Source organism: Phlebotomus argentipes, unplaced genomic scaffold, assembly GCF_947086385.1.
Source record: "Phlebotomus argentipes unplaced genomic scaffold, Phlebotomus argentipes genome assembly scaffold_18, whole genome shotgun sequence".
In the NCBI taxonomy this organism is placed as follows: domain Eukaryota; kingdom Metazoa; phylum Arthropoda; class Insecta; order Diptera; family Psychodidae; genus Phlebotomus; species Phlebotomus argentipes.
Window position 1 is genome coordinate 14,667,102 of NW_026776177.1, and position 22,313 is coordinate 14,689,414.

The 22,313-nt window shown below is 40.0% G+C and overlaps 2 protein-coding genes across 2 annotated transcripts; one reads left to right on the forward strand and one right to left on the reverse strand.

Moving 5' to 3' along the window:
• Positions 1–5,203: 5,203 nt before the first annotated feature.
• Positions 5,204–7,694, reverse strand: LOC132259493 (uncharacterized). Its single transcript, XM_059757154.1, has 3 exons — positions 7,450–7,694; positions 6,051–7,221; positions 5,204–5,570 (listed from the first exon to the last, which is right to left on the reverse strand). Exons 2-3 carry the CDS (start codon positions 7,203–7,205, stop codon positions 5,463–5,465), a joined length of 1,263 nt encoding a protein of 420 aa, XP_059613137.1. The 5' UTR covers positions 7,206–7,221; positions 7,450–7,694; the 3' UTR covers positions 5,204–5,462.
• Positions 7,695–14,552: 6,858 nt separating this feature from the next.
• Positions 14,553–19,107, forward strand: LOC132259763 (neuroendocrine protein 7B2). The gene is made up of 4 exons (XM_059757520.1): positions 14,553–14,764; positions 15,183–15,585; positions 15,646–15,939; positions 16,900–19,107. The coding sequence occupies exons 2-4, from the start codon at positions 15,205–15,207 to the stop codon at positions 16,969–16,971; spliced, it is 747 nt and encodes a 248-aa protein (XP_059613503.1). The 5' UTR covers positions 14,553–14,764; positions 15,183–15,204; the 3' UTR covers positions 16,972–19,107.
• The last annotated feature ends 3,206 nt before the right edge of the window (positions 19,108–22,313 follow it).

Genomic DNA, 22,313 nt, shown 5'->3' on the forward strand with positions numbered 1-22,313 from the left:
CACCCTCTGTTGTGCAATGGCAATTGAAATAATGCTGGAGTTTCCTGGTATTTTAATGCCCTGTGATAAATAGCGACACATAATTGTCCACACATTCAGTAGAATTAATTTTATTTCACCACACATTAGTTTATGATTCGTGGAATCGGAAGCGCCAAGGCGAGTCTATGGAGAGGAAATGTTGCACTTATTCGGAAATTCCGGGAAGCTTTCACTAGCAAAGTATGATGTTTAGTGACATTTTCTAGGTGTAATTGGTATAATCATAATAAATTCGTGTTTATTATCTCATTGTCTGTCATGATAGCAAGAAGGGTGTCTTTAGAAATTACTTCATCGGACGGCTTTCCGGGAACAAGATGCTAAGGACAAAAGTCAAATCAATCAATTAGACGCTTTCGTGATAAACGGGTGGAAAAGTTGAGCAATTGTGCGAGGAATTTTCCTCTCAATTCTCAGAGCTGTGAGAGTGAGAATTCGGCTAATTTTTCCCTGTATCTTCCAAAGAGACGTGCCTTTGGTGTGGCGTGTGTAAATGTCAAAGGTCGTTACCGTTGTTACCACATCCCACAAATATCGCTCCGCAGCAGAGACGCGTGGTAACTTTTCAATTTCGCATCCTTCCCAGGGAAAATTGCAGCAATTCTGCGTGGGCTCGACCATGAACTCATGTTCGCCTGAGGCCTGGAAAAATTTGAAAGGACCTTCTCGTGATAAATAAATAATTTGAATGGAAGAGAGTGTAATTATGAGACTCATTATCTTTGTTGCTAAGTATAGTACGTTGAATTTGCCATGAGAATGTTCTGAGTGTATTTGAGCAAAAAGGTCGCGGAGGTATTTGAAAGTATCCGGGATTATTTTCAAAATAGACTAGATGAGAAGTGATATTTTGCTATATGTTGTCGACTAATGATATCAGATAACCTTTATTCCCTCAAACGCTTAGGCGGAGAGACGCAATAGCGCTGCTGGGAAAAAGCTCTCCAAAGGACTCTTCTCGGAAGCTCAATTAAGTGTGGGACAAAGGCGAATTAGGTGGTGAAAGGTCGTTCGCCGCGTGCAATCTAACTGCTCATAACTCAATTTTCCACCACGCCGAGAGTGTGTGCGGCCAAATTGGCTGTGATTGGCCTTCTCGATTAATGATCTCCCGTCGTGACACGTCCAGGAGAGCGGGTCGGGTTGGAGAAAGTGGCGCACTTGTCTCGAGTTTCGCCGGGTGATGGCCTCATTTGAGCGGCGACCCAAATTTTTCTACGCCACGAGCACGGGTAGTTCCACGAGACTGCCTCTTGCTCCACTTTCAATTGGGGCCTCTTGCACGTTACGTAAGGAGACCGAAGGACGAATGGATGAAGTGCTTCGAAAGCTCATCTGTGTATTGCTATACATACAAACAAATCCACTTACCATAGCTCAGTGGGCGTTCGATGGCAGGAATTGATGACACCTGGAAATACCCAGAGATGTTTACCACTCCCCCACCCAGAAGCCCACCTTTATGGGCCGCCCGGATAATTGCAATGTCGAAAGCTTAGGTCAATATTTAGTCAACACTTTTCAGTCTTGTGTTGAACACAGCACTCAATTCTCATTTCAATAAATTGAGATGAGTTTGAGTCCCTTTCTTCGGCCGATGAAGAGGCACCAACGAGCGGAAGTGAGAATGTCGAGCGTCCATTTTGGGGCGGCTTTTAGGCAAATTAAATTTCAACCATGAAGAAATATGGAAAATCAGAGCCAAATTGCATTGGGATATGAAGAGATAATCATATTTTCAACATATACATTTTATTGATTCATTTTCATATATATTATCTATATATAATATTTCATACAATATATATATATATGTATTATACATCAGTCATTGTCCTCAGTATATATTTTTTTATTTTTTTTGTGTGTGTTACCTTTTCTCTATTCAACTAACAAACACAAATTTATCTCCCTTGGAGCTAACAAGGGAAGGATAAAGAGGGTATACTTTCATCTCCGCTGTCTCGCTCTCTTGACTATCAAGTGAAAAATGACAGTGGTGAACTGTGTGAAAAATGCAGATAATGCCCAAAGGGAAAAGATAGAAAAATAATCCTCTGAATGTTGTGGTTGTTTTTCCTTTTTTTTCTTTTCAAGGGGCAGGAGTTAAATTATGGTGATAAATATTACTTTTATTTTCATCTCCTGTCTAAATTTTCCCCTAAAATGTTGTCGTTCATCATAATTTATCAAAATATATTTTGATATTTATTTACATAATTTTGATATAATTCTTCTCTCACATAATTCCTCATCCACTACTCACAAATTGCTCACACTTTCTGTCTCTCCTCATCTGGTATTATTATTATTATATTTACTACAGTTACTGATTTACAAATAACCATAAGCTTATAAAAGGATATGTACAGAAGCCTCAAATTTATACTAAAGTCAACCATAGTGGAGAAAATTGTTTTTATACTTAATTCTTTATTGACTTCAAATTCCATGATCCTTCCTCTCAATCCTCATTAGAACATTTAGTTTGTGCAAAAACAGCTTCTTCTCATTTTACTTTTCAATCCTCCTCAATTCAAAAACCATAATTCTTTTTAAATCCACGTTGAAATTGCCAATTCAAATGAATGTTTTCATTGAAAAATTAACAGAAAAATTGAGGAAAAATGGTTCCATCTGAAATTCCTCAATTGTTGAGCCAATTAGTCAATTTTTTTTCTTTCAGAATGATAAAATCAAAACGTCAGTTTTATTTTCATAGTGTATTGTGGTAAAGATGGTAAAATTTCGTGTGTTATCGCTTTGTTGCTGAGGCCATCGAGGGTGAGAAAGAAAAGCTCAAGAGGAAAAACAATCTTTTAGTATCAAATATCTATAAATATAATCTCTTGTCTCTCATCATACAAAAAATATCCTTAATATCCTACGCCTATAGTGGAAGAGGAAAGAAATATTAGATAACCACCTATCAAATAATGATAATTTTGTATAGAAATATTCGTTTACTTAGTTGTCTTTCTCTAAAGGTACGTTAAATACTCGAAAATACACCCCGCAGACCACAAGAGACATTCAATACTGCTCGATGATTTATTTTGGGCGGCGTCTTCTTCACAAAAATACCAATCCAGCCCCCGAAGCAAGAAGGTCCTTGAAGCTTGGAATCACAGACTGCCTAAATATTTAATATTCCTACCTGTCGGGTGTTGTATTTCGAGAATGGAATTTACTGGTATTGTGGGCGTTTAATTAAAAGTAATTGCGCCCAAAATTGGCTTGAATAGGAATCAACTTGTTAGCAGTATTGACGTCTTTTGTCCCTAAATTCACTCCCATTCCTTTTTTGCCCACCTCTGAGCCATGAGAAGTTCACCTTTGACTCAGTGCACGTGCGGACAATAGCCCGAAAGGAACTTTTCCAGTTTGGGTTATTGAGTGCCGAAAGGTGGGTGATATTCCACACCTTTCTCACAACACCGTCGCGCCCTGATGAAATTCGCATGAAAGCTCTTTCTCTTTGAATTTTCCCACCCACTCGTATGCAAAGCTAAGCCATTAGTATGCATATACTTTTTTCTGCAAGAACAACTAGATATTTAATTCCCTTTTGAGCTCCGACTCGAGAATCTGCTCAAATTGGCAGGGTTCACAAAGAGTAGCGTTTGGATGTGCAGAAAGAAAGTGTCTGGCATAAATCACTTGTTGCGAGCGTTAAATGGTTCGACAATATTGTATATGTGTACATATAATGCATATGCATACGGAGAAAAGTGCTTTTCTCAGGGTTGATTTGAGCAAACATTTTGTAGGTTAAAACATAATTCACTCTCGCAAATCTCTAGTTATTTTCACAATATACTTTCCCATATTTAGCATAGTATATTTATGTCAAAATGTGTACTTTGGTTAATTATTGTATGCCACTATTATAGCCTCAAACACTGTCTTCCCGTCAGAAGCGTTGTCTGCTAAAAGCCCAGGCATTGTTACAACACTCACTATTCAATATTCTTTGTAATTGTCTGCTATTGACTCAACATGTCGTATTGTATTAATGTTACTAAGCAAATATATCCTCTAAATATTTCTCCTTCAAACACTGTTAAGCCCAAAAATAGAGGAACAGCAATTCTCAAAGTACCAAATCACCGTATCAAGGGTAAAAAGTTATTAGATATCTTTCTCTCGATAGCACAGCCTTTTCTAAACATTTTAACTACTCCTACAATTGCGCTCTAATCCGTAAAAATTCTCAAATAAAGTCTAACTTTAAAACATGTTCGAAGATCAAACTGAGATAATTCATTTTCCATGAAGAATATGAAGTATAATTTGAGAACTGAGTTGAGAGAGATAGTGAATATAAAAGCAATCATAAAATTTTATGGTAAAACCTCATGATACGGCGTCATGTGCTTGAGAAGAGAATATTTTATAAGACTATTTTACTATTATCAATGTACACAGTCCTTTTTTCTCTTTAGTTGATGCTTCAGCTTTTTGTTTTGTTCAACAGTAATAACGCTGCCCATATGATTACCGTGAATCGAAAATAAGTGTCAATATTGAAAAATAATACATACGTTGCATATTTAAAACGGATCCCAATATATCATTTAGACGAAAATGCATAGTTTATTATCTATGACTTTTATTACTGGACTTAATGGTTATGCTGTTTATTCATCCTTTATGTTTAAAGCGTTATTATTATAGTGTATCAATGCACATTTTCAGTTTTATATACAAATGTTACTTTATCATCTTCTAATAGTCCTTCATAAGTATTTTATTCAAGGAAACTCTAGCTGCCTTTGGAAGGGTCTTTTTTTTCATAATGTTCCTTATAACTTCTCCTATTTTTTTTTAGTTAGATAATCTCACATAATCATGCCTTTGTCAAATCCTAAGAAAATATAAGGGGAGCTTTTGAGAAAGCTCACCTCAAATCAACCAGCTGTCATCTCAATTAGTGGGAAACTCTCCAAACTTGCAACACAACAACTCCCCTAACGTTAGATTTTATTCTTGTTATTATTATCTTTAAAGCTCGTATTATATAAGTGTACGTAGAAAAGAGTGACTGCCGTCGAGAGCGACAGATTGAACCGAATTTGAAAGACTGGCAAAGATGTGTTCGCACGAAAGACTTTTTCATTTTTTTTTTCTTCTTAAAATTTGGCTATTTTCTCAACGTTCATTAAATTCTTTTTAGTTGTTTAATTTTCTCATCGTTTCTTTTTTTATTTTTTTTTGTTAAAAATAATCAGTCTTAAGTCAAAAGATCTGCTCTATATGTTGAACAAATTGTTAGATGGTCATCTAGAGAGGGTTTGGAAACAAGATCTCCGTTCTTTGTGGGTTGTGATCTGCTTTCTGAGTTAATACTAAGGATAGGTTGTGCAGATGGAAATATATGGCTGTTACCTGTCGGTGAGGGTACTTCGGGGTTGATTTCCTTACGATGCCATTCTCTTTAGGCCATCCAACTGTTGCACGAGGCCTTCTTCATTTGTGACAAATCGCTTTTTCAACCGATTCAGCTGTTGCTGCTCCTTCTGGGCATTCTGCTTATGCCAGAGTTGGGTAAATTATAGAGAAAAGAGAGAGAGAGAGAGAGAAAGAAAGGGTGAAATACAATTCCTTCAGTATGCAAAGGGTGTGAACGGAGGTGTATGTATAGTTGAGGAGCGAAAAAGTGGTAAAATTATAAGAGGTCTGCCTCCATTCACACAGATATGCTGAGCTAAAAATAGCGCCTCTCACCACGACTTCGGTGCTGAATGGGGCGCTTATGGGTGGTGGGTGGTGGCAAAAATAAATCCAATGACGCCACAAGTCAAATTGAGCCAGCAGAGCGGCGCCTCCTTGGGCCTAAAATAATGGGCTCTCCTGGAGGGTGGCGAGGAGTGCTCGCAATTTTGTGAATGAAACGAAAGTGAGATGGCTAGAGGGACCATCTCACACTCTGCTGGCCCACCAGATGCCACGCATCATGGAACAGCCCGGGGGCGAGGGGCGGGGGTGGTATAGTGATATCGACTCACCTCTTCTAGACTGTGCTCCATGGCGATTAGATGCTTGATGGTGTCGTACACCGACTGCTTCCCTTTGCCAGTGGTGCGCTTCTCAGCATCCTTCGGCTCCTCCTTGGCCGCCACATCTCCTTGCTGCTGCAGGAACTTCATGGCGGACGCAGTGAATGGCTGGTGGACCGGAGTTGCTGGTCGCGGTAGAACCACTTCCTTCTGGCCATTTCCCTTGACTTCCTTGGCTTTCACCGTAACAGCTGGTGTCACCGTTGAAGCTTCCTCCTTGTGCTTGGGCACCAGATTTGAGGGTTTCCTGTCGCTGAACGCAAGGATAGAACCATCCTGAACGCTTCTCTTGCTGTCCCAATTTATCCATTCATCGTCGTACTCAGGATCGGGCTCGTACTGATGGAATGATGCGTCATTTCCACGATTCCAAGTGTCTTGAACAGCTGGCTGGTGTTTAGGAGCAGACTTGTGGATGGTCGTCTGAGGATTACTGTGTTCCTTTTCGTAAGCCAGATGCTTCAGCTCCTGCACGTCGTCATCCTCATCTTCTCGCGCATTCTGCCTCTGTGAGGCTTCGTAGGGATTGTAATTGTACGTTTCCATCTGTGGAGAATCGAAATATCCACCGCCATCGCTGAATTCGCTGTACTCCTCAAATTCGCCCTCCTCTGGTTGATCTGCCGCTGCATTTATCTGGCGATTGTAGGCGATCAGGTTCCTGAGGAAGGCCGCATTGGCATTCGCAAGGGAGTCTTGTCGGCCAGCTGGTTCGGCATACCATGTCTCCTGGCCGATGGGCAGGCTGTTCTCGTGGAAGCGGTCTCGCTCCTCCTCCTGGAGCATTTCCTCGTGCAGATGGTCCATGGGATTGGGTGTGTCGTCGCCGCGGTCGTCGTAGTAGCTGTAGCTCGGACCCTGGGCGTAGTAGTACTGCGTAGGCTTGTACTCTCCATGGTAGATGGGGAGTCCGAAGGCCTGGTACTGCGCCTCGTAGGGACTGTAGTCGTAATACTGGGGCACAGCTGTGTAGATGGGAATGGGACTGAGCTGCAGTGGAATACTGCTGGCGCGATGGTAGCGCTTCGTCCCAAATATTGGATAGGCCTCTGTGAGGAGGAGCATTGTCACCAGCACACCGAATCCGACAGTGATGCGATTCATGACTTCGATTTAATATCTGCCAATTGATACGAAAGAAAAATGCACTGTTAAATCCTGATATTGACGATAATATGACGAGTGGAAATGGTAGGAATGTTTCACTGGAAATCTATAAATGAAATCTAGGTCATAAAATCCAATATGACCTATTTTCAACAGGTTTTGTTGCGTAGCTCTATCGATTTATGGTGCGAAACGTGCCCAAATCAGAAAGCAATTAACCATAAATCAATGCGATTCTCACCTCTAATCAGGCCTGATTGTAATCCGAGGACGGGAAGCCTTCAATTCACTGATGCCCGCAAAGTCAACTCAACACTGCACTCTATGTCCAATAATTGTTATGTGCACCACTTTCTGGGGGTTTCGACTTCACTCAATGAAACTGCGGATTTGGCTCCACCACTCCAAGACTTGTGTGAACAACAAAAAGAGGGCCAGAACGTCGGGGCTGCACTAGGAGTGAGTTCACAGCAAAAATCTCACAGAGTGTCTCTTGGCTGTCGGTTGGACGTGCTTTTATAGACTTTGCCGCGCACCGCACCTCTATTCCGCTTGTCTATCGCCCACACGTTCTCAATGAAACTCTCCCTCCGAGCGCTGGCGTGACTGGTGGGGATGAAAGCTCCCCGACACGGGCGGCAGAGATAATGGTGAGTGCGTCAAGAGTTCAACAGTGTGGCGGGGAAAAGTCCTGCTGGCGTGTATGTGTGTGTGCAAAATTGGAGATTCGACGGGGATTGGCTGACGAGCAGTACACAGCGATCAATAATCAACGGATGACGTCGACAAAATAAGAACATGATTAGGAAATTGTGTTGCTCAAGTTGACTTTCGTCAATACGACCATCAGATGAAGTGATGTATCTATGTGTGGTGGCAGAATATGACAGTGTATTAGGACCATCGGGACAAAGGAAGGGTTATGATTCAAAATGTTTTTTCAAGACACTCGCCTTGTGGGAAATTATCCATTGTCATTCTGAACGCAGGGTCAAATTAGATGATTTCAACCGTAAAATATGGTTATGCATTTCATCATCCTGGATCCGCATTCTGAGAATCCTCATCCTCCTCAAAACTGGCATATCCTTATCAACTCACTGGTAAATTTGGTTGATATTTTGCGTTTTATTTTCTGCCACTCATGTGCGCTAATGGGATCCCAAATCCTCTGAAAACACTGGAGTGCAAGGCATATTTCGGCTTCTTGCGCGCTGATTTATTCAAAAATATTCAAAAGTAAATATTTATGGTATTTACTTGCTCCATTTTCCATTAAAATATCGTCGTGATTTGTGTGGGTGTGCTCGGAGGCCATCCAATATGCACGCCAACGTTCTGCCAGATATTCTGTCTAGAAAATTCATTCACAAAATCCACCCTGTGAGATTATCAGCCATGCAATCTCTGTGGCGTCGCGGCTCTTTTGGGCGGTCATGCTGAGTCACTGTTTTGGGGTGGAGAGCCTCGGGACTCGGGCTTAGCCTGCATTATTGATGGACCTGTGCAGTCTCAGGGATTTCGGCATTAACTCCTGGGGCTTCTTAGAGAACTCGAGCGCGTATTTTGCTCCTCTTCCGCCATTGTGTCTTTGTGCCTCCCACACGGAATGTTCGGCGGTCGCCCTTTTGCGAAGGGGGATCCACGTTTGCGCCACGAAAACCTGGGCTCCAGAGGTGTGTGTGGGCTGAAAAATTGAGGGGAAGGTTTTTGGAGTATTCAGAGAAAAGTTCAATTCATGAAATTATTGCGAAATGGGTTGAGAAAATTCGTGGAAAATACGCGACAATGGCACTAATTTTACATCCTCAATAACACCTGTAAAATACTTACATAAAACGAAATGGCACAAAGTCCCATTCCAAGGCATAATCAATTAATCCCCTGACTTCGGAGAAACACCATTATTGGGAGTGGATTTTCACGCAATCACCCGAGAAATTTTTATCTCGGAAGAAATCAGAAAATTCAATTAGTCTCTGGGAAAGAGAGGAATTAGGTCAACTATACTTCCCTTTGTTCATCATTCTTCCATTAGCTGTGCAACAATTTTCTCGCGAATTTAATACAATTCCCGAGGGGATTAAGAGAATTTCCATCGAAAAATTCTGCTCACGTCAAGAGCCAAATACGCTTTAAACACGTAATTTGATAAAAAAGAAAATGTAACCTGTAACAATCACCGCGACATTTAGAATTACTTAATAATTTACAGCACGAACTTTCAATGGAACACGATATGACGTCATGGGGAATCTATTGCATCACATTTTAGTTGAATAAACTGACGCCACTACCACAGTGCACATTAAAAATGGATACTAGAAATGTATTGATTTCTTTCGTGGACACAAACTTTCAGTATGATTCCTCGTGCACTGGAAAAATTCAACTCTATTTCTGAGCTCCATATTCATGCTTTCCTTCTACTATTAATCAATTCATGTAAATTTCAATTAACGTATTCAATTGATTGGTTATTTATATATTTCCTCTTCAAATGCGAGTATGAATAATTAATTTGAACTGATTATGAAACACAAACCGTCAATAATTTATTAAAAATCAAATTTATTTTAATGGTCAACTCAATTAATCCTCATGAGTTATATTTGAAATGATGTTGGCGAAGCTAGCGAGTCCAAATGCATGTTCTAGTCTCGAAATAACACTTTTAAACCACCAAAAAAAAAATGAAACAAGAATTGTGAAATAAATTCGAGTCAAGATAGCTGTAACGCCCATAAGTGCTGGGTAATTGCTTCCATCTATAATTCCTACATACCCGCTTCGAGCACGCGACTCAGGTCGGAAAACGTGCTGGAAATCAGATGGCTAAAAATACTGGAAAAGTAACCGCAATGCCGCCTGTTGTTTGCCAGCGTCACTGCAGGACGAAAGATTAGAACTTATGTGAAAGTTCATGGTAGTTCTCATAGTTATTATTAAACCTGTAATGTGCTGCTCCTAAAACGGGCACAAAGCGGCGTGTGCTTCTTTTGGGGGCAAGTTTGAAAAGAGCGCGGAATTGGCTGTGTGGGAAAAACATGCGACTTCCGGTCTTTTTAAAACTATTTTTAGCAAAGTTAGCACGAGCTTTCGAAAGCTCCATAATCTCAATGTGTAAATTCACCATGACTTTTCTCACATCTTGCGTGATTCCCTAAAAGTCAACCATTTAATCTTGAATAAATTATTCTCACATTTCACTTTTGATCTCCGGAGTTTATTTCAATTCACCAGACTTGCCGTCGAGAAAATAAATGTTAGGCGGGTGAAAATCACTTCTTCGCTCTCTTGAGCAGATTTTACGTGTTTTCTTTGAGCAAAAGAGAAAGGCAAATTTCGGAGAAATTTTTTTTATCTAAAATTTTCATTTGTGAAAAGATTCGTATAATAGCAGGAGTATGAGTATCTCTTTTGATGATAAAACCTTAATATTTTATTGAGAAAAAGGATGTAAATTATCATATTGTCTCAAATCCTTCTCTGTGCTTTTTTTATTTATTTACTGCCACTTCCAAAGTAGTCGAAAGTGTACTTGTGCAAAGTTAGTAAACTTCTTATGAATTGTGTGGCAAAATATCTGCAAGATAACACTTTAAATTACTTTCAGAGCAGTGAAGAGAGTGATTGAAGTGTTTTGACGTAAAAGTAGAGCAACTGACTCCACCCCTCGTGTGATGAGAAACATGTTTATCCGGAATTGCGTTACAAATGCCCGTCATTGTGTACCAAAAGTCTCATACTTATCAGAAGCTTATGATATCGCAAGTGTATTACATCGCCAATGCAAATAGACATGCTTTCGTGCGAATGATGGTGATTTATATTGATATTTATTGATAACATGACGCAGATGCTGCGGATTACATTGGATGCGGTAACAGATTGTCGCAATTACACCTCCCATTCACGTTCAATTGTCGGTTAACAGCTTTCGTTTGGCTATTTTTATCGGCGACCCAATGTAAAAGTGCATGATGATATAACGTGATTTGTGTGGTTATCACATAATATTCCCACCGTGGCACCTATTTTGCGGGGAAAAGCTGGTGCCTGGGCCGAGCTACGCCTACATTGGAACACTTTTCCAGAGCGTGCAGCTTTTGGTGAGCAGAGAAATTTCATTTTGCAACAGATGCTCCATCGCAGGGAAAATGCACTGTTAACATTTCCTCGAGTACGTGGGTGGTCAATATTAATTTTCCTATTGAACAATTTTCAGAAAGCTCAGAGTTATTTAGTTGTCTTTTTATGGAAGATGTTCTCTTTCTTTGTTTTCCTTTTCGAGAAAGATAAATTTTCCATTCCTTCTTATTTATCCTATAACACGCAAAAAGTTTCCTCTCAAAATCCCTCAAATTCTGAAGGGAACACTCGAAAATTGCTATCTTGGAAATTATTCTTTCTCTCTCTCTCTCTATCTCTCTTTCTCTGCAATGAATAATAATTCCCTTTCTCTCTGGAAAAATACTGTTTGGAGTTCCTTAAGTTGAGGAAGAATTTTTTAAACGACTAGCCAGACTGTCGCCACACAATCAGCCAAACTGAACGACACTGTGGCCAATAACACCCTCCATTCCCTGTTTCCCAAACTCCTGGAATTTCCACCGTCGCGTGCTAGAGTGTGTCGACCGAGTGGCTTCACCCCCTTTCCAATTTTTCACTACGCATTGAATTGTAATTGCGACATTATAGTGGCGGCGAGCTTTTGCGCGACATTATTCGCGAGTGTCAATAAACATGTTTTGTCCTTAAAATTGACAAATCTTGGACGGATTAGTTGAATTGATTTTTCACTCTTTAATGCTACAGTGAACATAATAGACTCTAACAGCAGGTTTTCCCTATGAAGAATTTTCCAAAATGCTTTCAAACTATATTTCTGAATGAAGCTTGCCACTCTTGAATGGAATGAGAATCTGGTAAAGCTGTAGTGAAGAAAGAACGAAGCATGGAGGTTGGAATAATCTCCATAATATAATGGCAAGAATGCCGAGAGCGATGTTTATAGGAAGGAGTATTTTCCAGATTTGCTCGGATTTGAGCACCAACAGAATGCCTCCCTGGTCGAAAGTTCAAGCATCTGCACATTCCGAAAGTTCGCTGAAACACCCCGAATTCGTCCCTGGTGTTGTTCCGCATTTTGGTGATTGCGAAAATGGTAGTGATGTGTTTGCTTGGCCCATCTTCCACTGTGGTGGTGCCATTCCGCCCACACGAGAGTGTTTGTAGTAAAGAAGCGCTCAATGAGTCGCTTTGTCGCAATAGTTTGGTAGCACGGCAGGGCCAAGGGGTGGTCGCGCCCCATTCTCAGGCACCACGGCGAAAAGACGCCGAAAAGCTGCGGAGGAGTGGATGCTGCTCGGGGGAGCGCAAAAGTGCGAACGCAGGAGAAAAGCTGCGGCCCCACAAGTTACAGTGGTGAGGGTAGTTTTGGCTCCAAGTCTATTTTTAGCCCTCGGCTCACGAGGGAAGTGGGTTCGATTTGTTTTGTGTGTTGGGGCTTCACTTCGTATTTTGTTCTTCTGCTGCGCACTTTTCAGCCGCCCCACTGCAGGGGAGATTCCGCAGGGGTGTGGGTGGGTGAGTCGAGAGTAGGCGGATGACTATGGCACTTTCTCTAAGTGAATTACCAACTTTTTGCCTCCATATGGACACCCGTTGCAGAGGGAATATAATGGGCAACACGAGGAGGTCCTCTTGCCCGTGCATCCTCTCTTGTGCTCACTTCCGGTGACAGGGAGAATTAATTACGACATGCCTGTGGAAATTCATTGATGCTTTTTCAGTTCCTTTCATGGCATCGCCCGTGGCGGCTTCCGGATGGTCCCATAAATAAGCGAACGCAATTGAAAGCTGCATAAAGGCGATTTGATTTATTGTCGCTCAACACAAATTTATGAGATAATTCCAAATATTGTTACTGAATTTGTTTTCGTCTCTTTCATTCAGTATCATTGGAAAAAAGATCGTTTATATTCTCACCTTATTAAAAAAAAATCTTGAAAGCGACTTGTGAAATGTCAGTTATAAAGTAAGAAAACTTTGACTTATGCTCGGAAAAAATGCCAATTTATCGGATAGCGTGAATCTCTCAAGAAGTACTTAACATTCTAAATATGTAATGTATCTGAAACTTTATCAATCTCATAACGCTGCCTGACTGCTGATTTTCTTTTCAACAACCACCAGAAAAGTTAATTTAAAGTTTCCCAAACTCTAAAAATAGCTGCACAAGACAAACTCAAAGTTGCTGAAATGACGAGCATTGTAACTTTTTGTTTAATTTCAGTATTGACAATCGTTCTCTTTTATAGCCATAAAATGTTGAATCAATCATGATTCGTCGCTGAACTACTTTCGATGGGGATGTTTCTTATTTTTGTCCCATTGTGCCTTCCAATCCCTCGAATCTATTCAAAGTCCGATGAATTATGAAGGGATTAGAAAATAATGCTTCGATCGATTCATATATTATTTCTAGTGTCCTCGCATATTTTATTTTCTGTTGGTTTTGGATTATTGAAAGGGTGTTTTAAGTAACGGATGAATACTTTTACCTCAGGATTATTTGCTGATGGAATTTATATATGTAGGCACTCTGCCGGGGGGAGAGATATTTTCAAAACAATAATCGTTGGTATATTTAGAAGTATATAAATATGTATATAGGTAAATGGTTTAAGTCTTTACTCAAGAGTGGTGAAAAGAGCTTTGGAGATTGACTGAGAGCCGAAGAGTCTAACAAAAATACTTTTCTGTCGCTGTGCAAAAATAAGCTGATTTTCAATTACCATAAATTCTTTTAAAGAAATTTACTCCATAATTAATTCTTGATAATTAATATCATGGAGTTTTCGAGGTCACAAGTAAGCAGGGAAGTTAAAGTGAAATAGAAGCCATATGGCAATAGACAACAGAAGTTCATTTATGATTTTATAAGTACAAGCGTAATTCCAATACTCAGTGAAATTAGGTTTTATTCTTCTATTCCTTCAGCCAATCTTATTTCACTGTAAGCCGGTGCAATTTGTCTGTTGCATACTCAGAAAACGGCCGGCTTTTGGAGACTCAAAGCGCAACTTTCGAAGGCTTGCGAGCATCACATCTCCATCTGGAGACTTTGTGAGAGGTTTTGCGCTCTACCAAAAGCTCCAGAGTCGGCATTTCTTTCAAAATCCGTGAATTAGGCGTGAATCTGTGCAAAATGTAACACAAAGTTGGCAAAGCGATTTCTGGAGTCTGGAGAAGTCGTCAAAGTTGAGGTGCGGCAAACAATCGCGTGGGCGGAAAATGGTGAAAAGTGAGGAAAATCAATAAGTTGGTGTTCTGAATGACTTCATATCGTGCACAAATCGTGGTGAAAATGTGACTTTTTTCCTCTGTCTTCGACTGCGTTGACGCAAGACCAGCCAGTTGCAACCCATCAGTGCTGATCTGGCCCTTCAGCCGAAGCCACATTCCCGTGGCTGTTCAGTCAGTTTTTCCTCCCCGCAACGGGGGTTTGAGTTAATAAAATCGTTTCCATTGTGTTTCTACAGTAACAAGTGGTAAGTCACTGGGTGTTTGCCGTATTTGCATATTCCTCCATATGTTTCACATCGAAAAGGGCTTTTTCTCTGAGGAATTTTCCCATTTCGCCCGAAAATGGCTGACTCAGCAACGCAATTGAGTGCATAAGGGAGCCCTTGAGACGTGACTGTGAATTAGGTGGGTTGCGTGAAGCAGGAAAATTCACATTCGACGTAGTTTATCGATTTTTCCATGGGAGTGTACCATCTTTGTGAGGGAGTCGCCTGATAATTGCGATGACGTAGCGCTCCCTCTTCACTATTGATTATTTCTCACAACAGGTGGTTCGGATTTGTGCCGACCACCTTTGCCAGCTGAGCCGAAGCACGCTTCCCCTCAGATTCCTGGCGACTTTCCCGCGGGGACTGGGAGACTTTATGCCCTCTTGTGCCGCAGGTTCGCCACTTGTTGAGCCACCATGTCGCCAAAGAGGAATGCCATCATCCTCCTCGCCCTCCTTGTGGCGCTGGTGCGACCGGGCGACGCCTACCTGTCGCCATCGGTGAAGGAGCACTTCTTCTCCGACGCCCTCCTGCGTGAGCTGGTGGATCGCATGGGCAAGGACTTGGCGGATGCCGCCGATTCCTACATCGACCCGCTGCCCGTGAACGACCAGCTGGCCCTCATGGCGCGCGCCTCGAAGGACCTCGAGGCTGAGCAGATGGACTACGACGCTCTCCTGGAGGGCAACCCGAGTCCTTCGCTCCGCGACCAGGAGTACCTACAGCACAGCACCCTTTGGGGCCACCAGTACATGTCCGGTGGCGCCGGCGAAGGACCCCATCGCGTCAAGCCTCAAGTGAGAGACGTCAGTGAAATCCAGTGAAAGTATGCTCAAATGTTCTCTTTCTCGTCGCAGGTGAAGACCGATGCAACCTTGCCGGCATACTGCAACCCACCCAATCCGTGCCCTGTGGGCTACACCGAAGACCAAGGTTGCCAGCTGGACTTTGAGAACACGGCTGCCTTCAGCCGTGAATACCAGGCGGCCCAGGAGTGCATGTGTGACGGCGAGCATATGTTTGACTGCCCAGGACAAGATCAGGGCGAGCCAAGCCGTCAGATGGACTCCGATATTGAGAGCTTCCTGGCGCAGCAGTTCCACACGCAGGAGCACAAGAACCTGGTGGCGAAGAAGTTTCACAGCAAGAAGGTGAGTCCAATCTATTATTAAGCATCTTGGAAAATTCGGCTGAATATTCAGTGCTCAATTTCCCAAATACATGCACTACAATTTTAATTGGATCGATATCTTACACTTGTTACCACAATATTGTGTATAACGTTATCAATTTGGAACCTGAAGCACAACACATGATGAGTTCGATTTATATCTAACCCAATTCCGCCTTCCTGGCTTCTTGTTTCTTTTTCATTAACCCAATTTTGGCGACATTGAGGATTTCTAGAGGGGTTTTCGAGGATTAGCCTACATTATTGATAAATCCTATTTTGGCACGAAATTCCCTTATCGTCATTTGTGTGCTGAATAATTGCACTTGACAGAATCGAATAGTGCTCACAGAGACTGTAACAACGTCATTACAGTACAATGATGTAGAAAGTCAATTAAAATGGTTACTCTCGCTTCATTAAATATCACCACAGACTAATTAACCACAATGTACTTGTAAAAGGTCAAGTGGGTGTCTGGAAACGCGTCCTTTTCCTCCCCTGCCAAACCCTTTGCGAAGCATGCTCCTCGCGTAGGGGGGGGAGGGGGAAATAATGGTGAAGTAGAACAGTTTTTGATCCTGTAAGCTCTTCTTCACGCTGGAACAGCTTGACCTCAAAAACAAAATATAATTTATTTAGTGTTCGACGGAAAATCAAGACAAATTGCTATTGACAATCAATTAGGGGTATAAGAATTTCCGTTCAAAGTTGACGATGGTCACCGATGATACCGAAAATAAACCAATGGCGCGATTTCGATCCGCCCACAATTTTAATGACACACAGGAAAGAGTGAAGGAAAAGTTTTCAGCTGGAATTTCCGCATTACAACCATTAATTTTCCCATGCTCTGTCAACTCTCATTGAAGTGAATTAACATTCTTGGGAGCATTCTTCATGTGGGATTTCACTTAATTGGAATATCTTTCCTTTCCAGTCATTCAATCCCTACTTGGAAGGTGAGAAACTTCCCGTTGCCGCCAAGAAGGGCAATAGAATGGTTTTCTAAGGCGCTGTCGGTGTGGATATGACGATGAACTTTGGCTAGTCTAATGGTACAATCAGCGGTAGAAACCCTTATTCCACAGAACTAAGACGCATAAAAACAATCCACGCAAATACGGAGCATATGGTAACGACTTATGCATATTCACAATGGACATAATGATGTTTCAAATACAAACCCAAAAATATTAATGTAGAAATCAATGAGTATATTTATGATAGGACATAATGTTACTAATCTAGAGCATTGTTTAATTGTCACACGGCCAATATTTGAAGACCTCCTGTATTATGTACGTCGAAAAATTATTGTCTCTGAATAAGATGCAGACTAGAATGGCCCCAATTATGTACACATTGATTGCAAGCCATATAAAATATGTTATGCACTTAATGCACATTATGACACATAGTTATTAAATGTAATGTCACCCAAAGTGGAGAATAGTAATTTTTCAGAACAAAATGTGGTGGGAAACAAGAAAAACACAAGGATTATTGTCATAGGTAGTATTGATTAAGGATGGTGGTAATGTTTGAACGGTAGAATGAATGAGGGATGAGTATTAAGAATAAGAATTTGCTTTATTGTTGTTTAGACCCAAAAAAAAGACACACACAAAACTTTTTAAAATTTGAGAAACCATACAAGGCATAACGTTTAAGATTATATGTAATTCGCTTTAATAACTTGTGAAGTTGACATGTTACTGAATTTAATGTATTTTAACGCACTTATATATGTGTCTAACCGCAAAGCAGATGCAACATGACGTAATTTATGTGGATGTTGAAATGACAACTGTACTAATGGAAGACATTTCTAAGAACATCAAAGTCTCTAATCAATGAGTAATATATCTATGTGTAGTTGTAGGAATATTTCCTTGACAGGCCGGGCTTGCTCCGCCTGCAAGATATACTGAACGTAGGTTTAATCAACATATCAAGTAAATGCTGATCAACATTTTGATTGTATCTTTTTAGAATAAAATATTTTCCACACACACACGACTTTAAAAAGAAACCCAAGAAGACAAAAGGAAAAATACCTAACAAAAAACAATCATTGCTATACAAACTTTTTGAGTCAATGACATCAACAACATCAAGCAATGTCATTGAGTACCGGTTAAAATAACACATTTCCTAGATGAGAAACTTATTACTAAGAAAAAAAAAATAACAACTATGAATGTATTGAGAAGAAAGGATTATTCAATATTTGAGAATAAATAATTAAAAATAATCTCTAACATATGATAAAAATTATATTAATATCATATAATGCTTAAATATTACTTACGATGAGGCATTTATTTTATATGAAATATTCCCAAAAAAAATGATGAAATATTGTGTAATAAATTTCAGGTACTTAGGCGTAAAGCTGCAAAATTTTCAACAGAGAAAGTAAAAAAGAGTAAAATTAACGTGTAAGTGGTAGGGAAGTTCTGAGAAATATAGGAAAAAAAACTATAAATATCGAATAAGATTGGAAAGTGAAAGCCACAATGCCAGCATTGTACTTGGATTGCTAAGAACAACAGGCTAATGATTAAGAATTTTCATAAATTAAGAGGCATGTGGCTCAGCACTCAATTGGAAAGTTAAACAATCCAATTGAGGAGACACTAGAGAAGTATTGTCATTTGTGGTATTTATGTAAATCTTATGATGATGGGTAGTCGAAGCATAGAGCAAGAATAGATCTTAAGGCAATTCATATAATTGTGACAATAGCGTAGAAACAATTTTTGCTGGAATTTAGAGGTGACACACCAAGAAATTCCAGCATCAAGCGTGTGTTGGTGTAGAGATGATAAGTCATACACAGCAACTACTGTAATCAAGTTTAAGACATATAGGCTTACACAACATAGAATAATGAAAAACTCACCCAAAATTTTCCCATGCGTAGAAGAGAGAAAGGAAGAAAAGCACACGAGTCGAACCAAAAAAAGATAGGAACCATGGTAACACTATTTCAGAGGAAAGATCAACGCAAGAATTTTAGGATATGCAAAAGAAAAGAATTCTATATTATATAATCTCCAATATATTTTCATGTTAAACTTATTCCCTTAAGAATAATGTATAATCTAATTATTATTGATAGAATATATATTCCTAATCTGCAGCATATCTTTTTCCCTTCAGTTGAATTCTTACAGTTCAGAATATATCAACACAAATCCACCTTCCACTTCTTTGCAGGCACAAGATGAAATGGATATATTACTTACATAACACACATACACATTATTATTATTCAAGATGCAATTTCAAACCTATTCACGCAACACATGAACATACATTTGAGTTTACATATCACTGAAAATAACACAAAATACACCAACAATTTTTAGTTGTTAAAATTTTCAAAATTACAATTAGCCAGAAAAGATGAAACACGCTAAAGCTGATGAATATTCTTAAATATCTGTTTAGATGATATCTCTGATCTATGAAAATAACTTTATATTCACTTGTTTAATTTTTTCAATAAAGATTAGTTTTTGTTTTGTTCTATCCTTAGCCAAAAAAAAAACAAAAAGTTCTTTCTTTCATTTCTCAAAATGTCACGAAAGTAAGTATCTCTGATGATGAACTGTCTTTCAAAGTAGTTTGCAAAAGCATTTTAATTCATATCACTTCAAAATTGTTCTATTATTTATAATTTTTATTTGAACAATTGACAACCCAGCTTGAGTTTCTTTTTCGAAATCAATGCACTAAAAATTTTAGTTTCAACACCTTTCAGCATTACATTACAGCATTTAGCGCATTCATGCTTTATAAACAGCGCTTTGTGAATCGCAGCTAGCAACTTGTCTTCTTCACTTCCTTTCGCAATAGGAAAGAAAACATTTATTCACATGCATATAAAACCATATGTCACCGAAATTTGTCCACACAGTGCAATGGTGAGTTGAACATCACAATTTCCAGCTTTCACATTGAAGAAAATTGAAAATGACTGTAGTATTTTGGAGTATTCATAGAAGATGACCTTTGTAGATGTTTCAGGAAAAACTCCCAAGAGCATTTCTCAGAAGTGCTATAAAGAGGAAAAGCTCCGCATCTTCTCTGCTGTTCCAAGAATGGCAGTGAAAAGCTCTTCAGGGAATAGCAATTTAGGAACATGCGGTCAATTTAATAATTTTATGTATCAAATAACATTGGCACTCTCAGGGATAAAATTCATGGGAATTTCACGCGAATCTTAAGAATTTCTTTGAATCACGGCGTCGAATGTTTGGGAAATTATATGAGAAAATACCACACAATAATAATGGTATTGCAAAAGAAGGGCAAATCCACAGAAGAGTCAATTGGGCAGAATACACTTGCCTTCGAAGTGTGTTCAAGGAATTTTCCGGAACTTTAGTCAAATCACGATTTTATGTGAGAAACGTGGCAATTTTCCCATATGAAAAATCTATATCCACTCTCCATATTCACCCCCTCTCTCACTCTCTCTCACTCCCCAAAACCTGGGTGGGACATTGTAGGAGACAATGCCGTGACCCGATATCATCCAAAAACTTTTTGGCTGACACGAACACTTCCAGTGTGACTCTATCGCATACCCACAAATCCACACTCAATACATTTTCCCCGACATAAGATCATCTTTTTCCACTCATCCTCCCGTGTGAACATGAATACGGAGGATTGTGGATGAAAAACAGAATTTCACATCTTCTTCGCCCTCCGACTGACAGTTTTATTGGCAAACACTTTGACTCATCGCGCGGAGAAGAAAAACACCACCAGGAAAAGATTAGAAACTATTGAGAGAAATTGAGAATCTTTTTCAAACTTGACTGTCGTGTCGATGGAGTTCTCAAGGTCTCGCAAGATTTTCCCTAGCGTAGGAAATTAACAATTCCACTCCGCAAAGTTACACGATGTGTGTGTATAAATTTCCCAAGCGTGTAAGTGGATGCTGTCAGGGGTCACAAGGGCACATTGCTCCAGAAAGGAAAAAACCGCACCAGCAAATTGATGGCGAATGAGGGAATAATGCATTGGACTTGTATTGAAAGTGAAATTTCATATATCATTTGTAACAATAATTCGCTAGGGTGGAATTCTCGCTCGTTGTTTTTTTGTCTTCTTCACTTGCTCCTCTGCCAAACTCTCAGACAATTTATTTCACTGAGAAACCACAAGCTGTCCACTTGGAAAATGACCTGGCGTGGCGATTTTCTAATGCTCGGAAATCAATCACATCATTGAATGCGAAATGCTCTCCCACTCTCGTGGCGGATTAATTAATTTCCCATCAATAGTGATGTGCGATCTCTTCGTGACTTGATTTTATAGAACCCATGAGCGCGCACATCTCAGTGTCGACAGACATTAAATCCGGCGTCGCCACGACGTGTCGACGGAGACGCGATTTTCATGATTCTCGCGTGCGATCGACCAAGTTTATCGTGCTGCGTTGTTCGCAAGTATTGGCCCTGATCCATTCATGTAAAAATAAAACATGGCACTTATGGACACCATGGAAGATGCATTTATCAATAAAATACGCATTTTTTAATCACCACGCGCGCTAAAATTAGCCACAACGAGATGGATTTTCTAAAAACCGATCCGCACGCATTGGTCGCACTTTGAAAAAACCTCTTCTGAAGAGGATGTTAGGAAGCTGTTTAAAATAAAATCAATATTTTCTCTCAATAGCGTCTCAGGCTTCGAAATCGGCAAAGAAGCAACCCCAGAGAGGAAGAATCGAACGTTGCGAAAGATTGTAGGAGTATAGGAAGGCAATTTATATCCATCCTCTTAGAAACAGCCAAGCACATTCTTACATGCCCGATACAAAATAATATGTACTGCTTTAAGTAGAAGAGTCGAAAATGAGGCGATGTGCATGGCAAAGAAAGCAAGAAGAACCCTATTTACTGTTGGTAAACGCCAGCGAGTGGCACTGTAAATATAGACGGAATCAATTGGCCATATTGATAATAATATTGTTATTTTGAATTCACACGAGGCGCCGGCGTTTCCCAACCAAAAACACCATCCAATAACACGTCACTGTCAATGATTTCTCCACTGAATTAAACATCATTTGCAGTGGCGGATTTTTATTTGCCTTTTTCATTGCCACAGAACTTGCCAAAATGCTTACGATGGTGAACTTTGAAAGGGCAAATTGATTTGTCGCGTTACTTAGCCGAGTAATATTGCTGTTAAATGTATAGAGAGTGCTGATATATGAGAGAATAGGGAATTTATTCGTTACTGAAGTGGGCAAATTTAAGGGTTTTTCTGAATTTCACAAGCATCTTCCTGGAGAAGTTCCAACGCATTCAGCAATTTTTCCTG

Bases quoted from the DNA above. Each gene is read 5' to 3' on its own strand.
- LOC132259763 (XM_059757520.1), top strand. From the start codon at position 15,205: ATGTCGCCAAAGAGGAATGCCATCATCCTCCTCGCCCTCCTTGTGGCG. The intron at 15,586-15,645 runs GTGAGAGACGTC...TTCTCGTCGCAG, and splicing joins CCCATCGCGTCAAGCCTCAA to GTGAAGACCGATGCAACCTT. The intron at 15,940-16,899 runs GTGAGTCCAATC...TTTCCTTTCCAG, and splicing joins AGAAGTTTCACAGCAAGAAG to TCATTCAATCCCTACTTGGA.
- LOC132259493 (XM_059757154.1), bottom strand. From the start codon at position 7,205: ATGAATCGCATCACTGTCGGATTCGGTGTGCTGGTGACAATGCTCCTC. The intron at 5,571-6,050 runs GTGAGTCGATAT...TGGCATAAGCAG, and splicing joins TGGAGCACAGTCTAGAAGAG to AATGCCCAGAAGGAGCAGCA.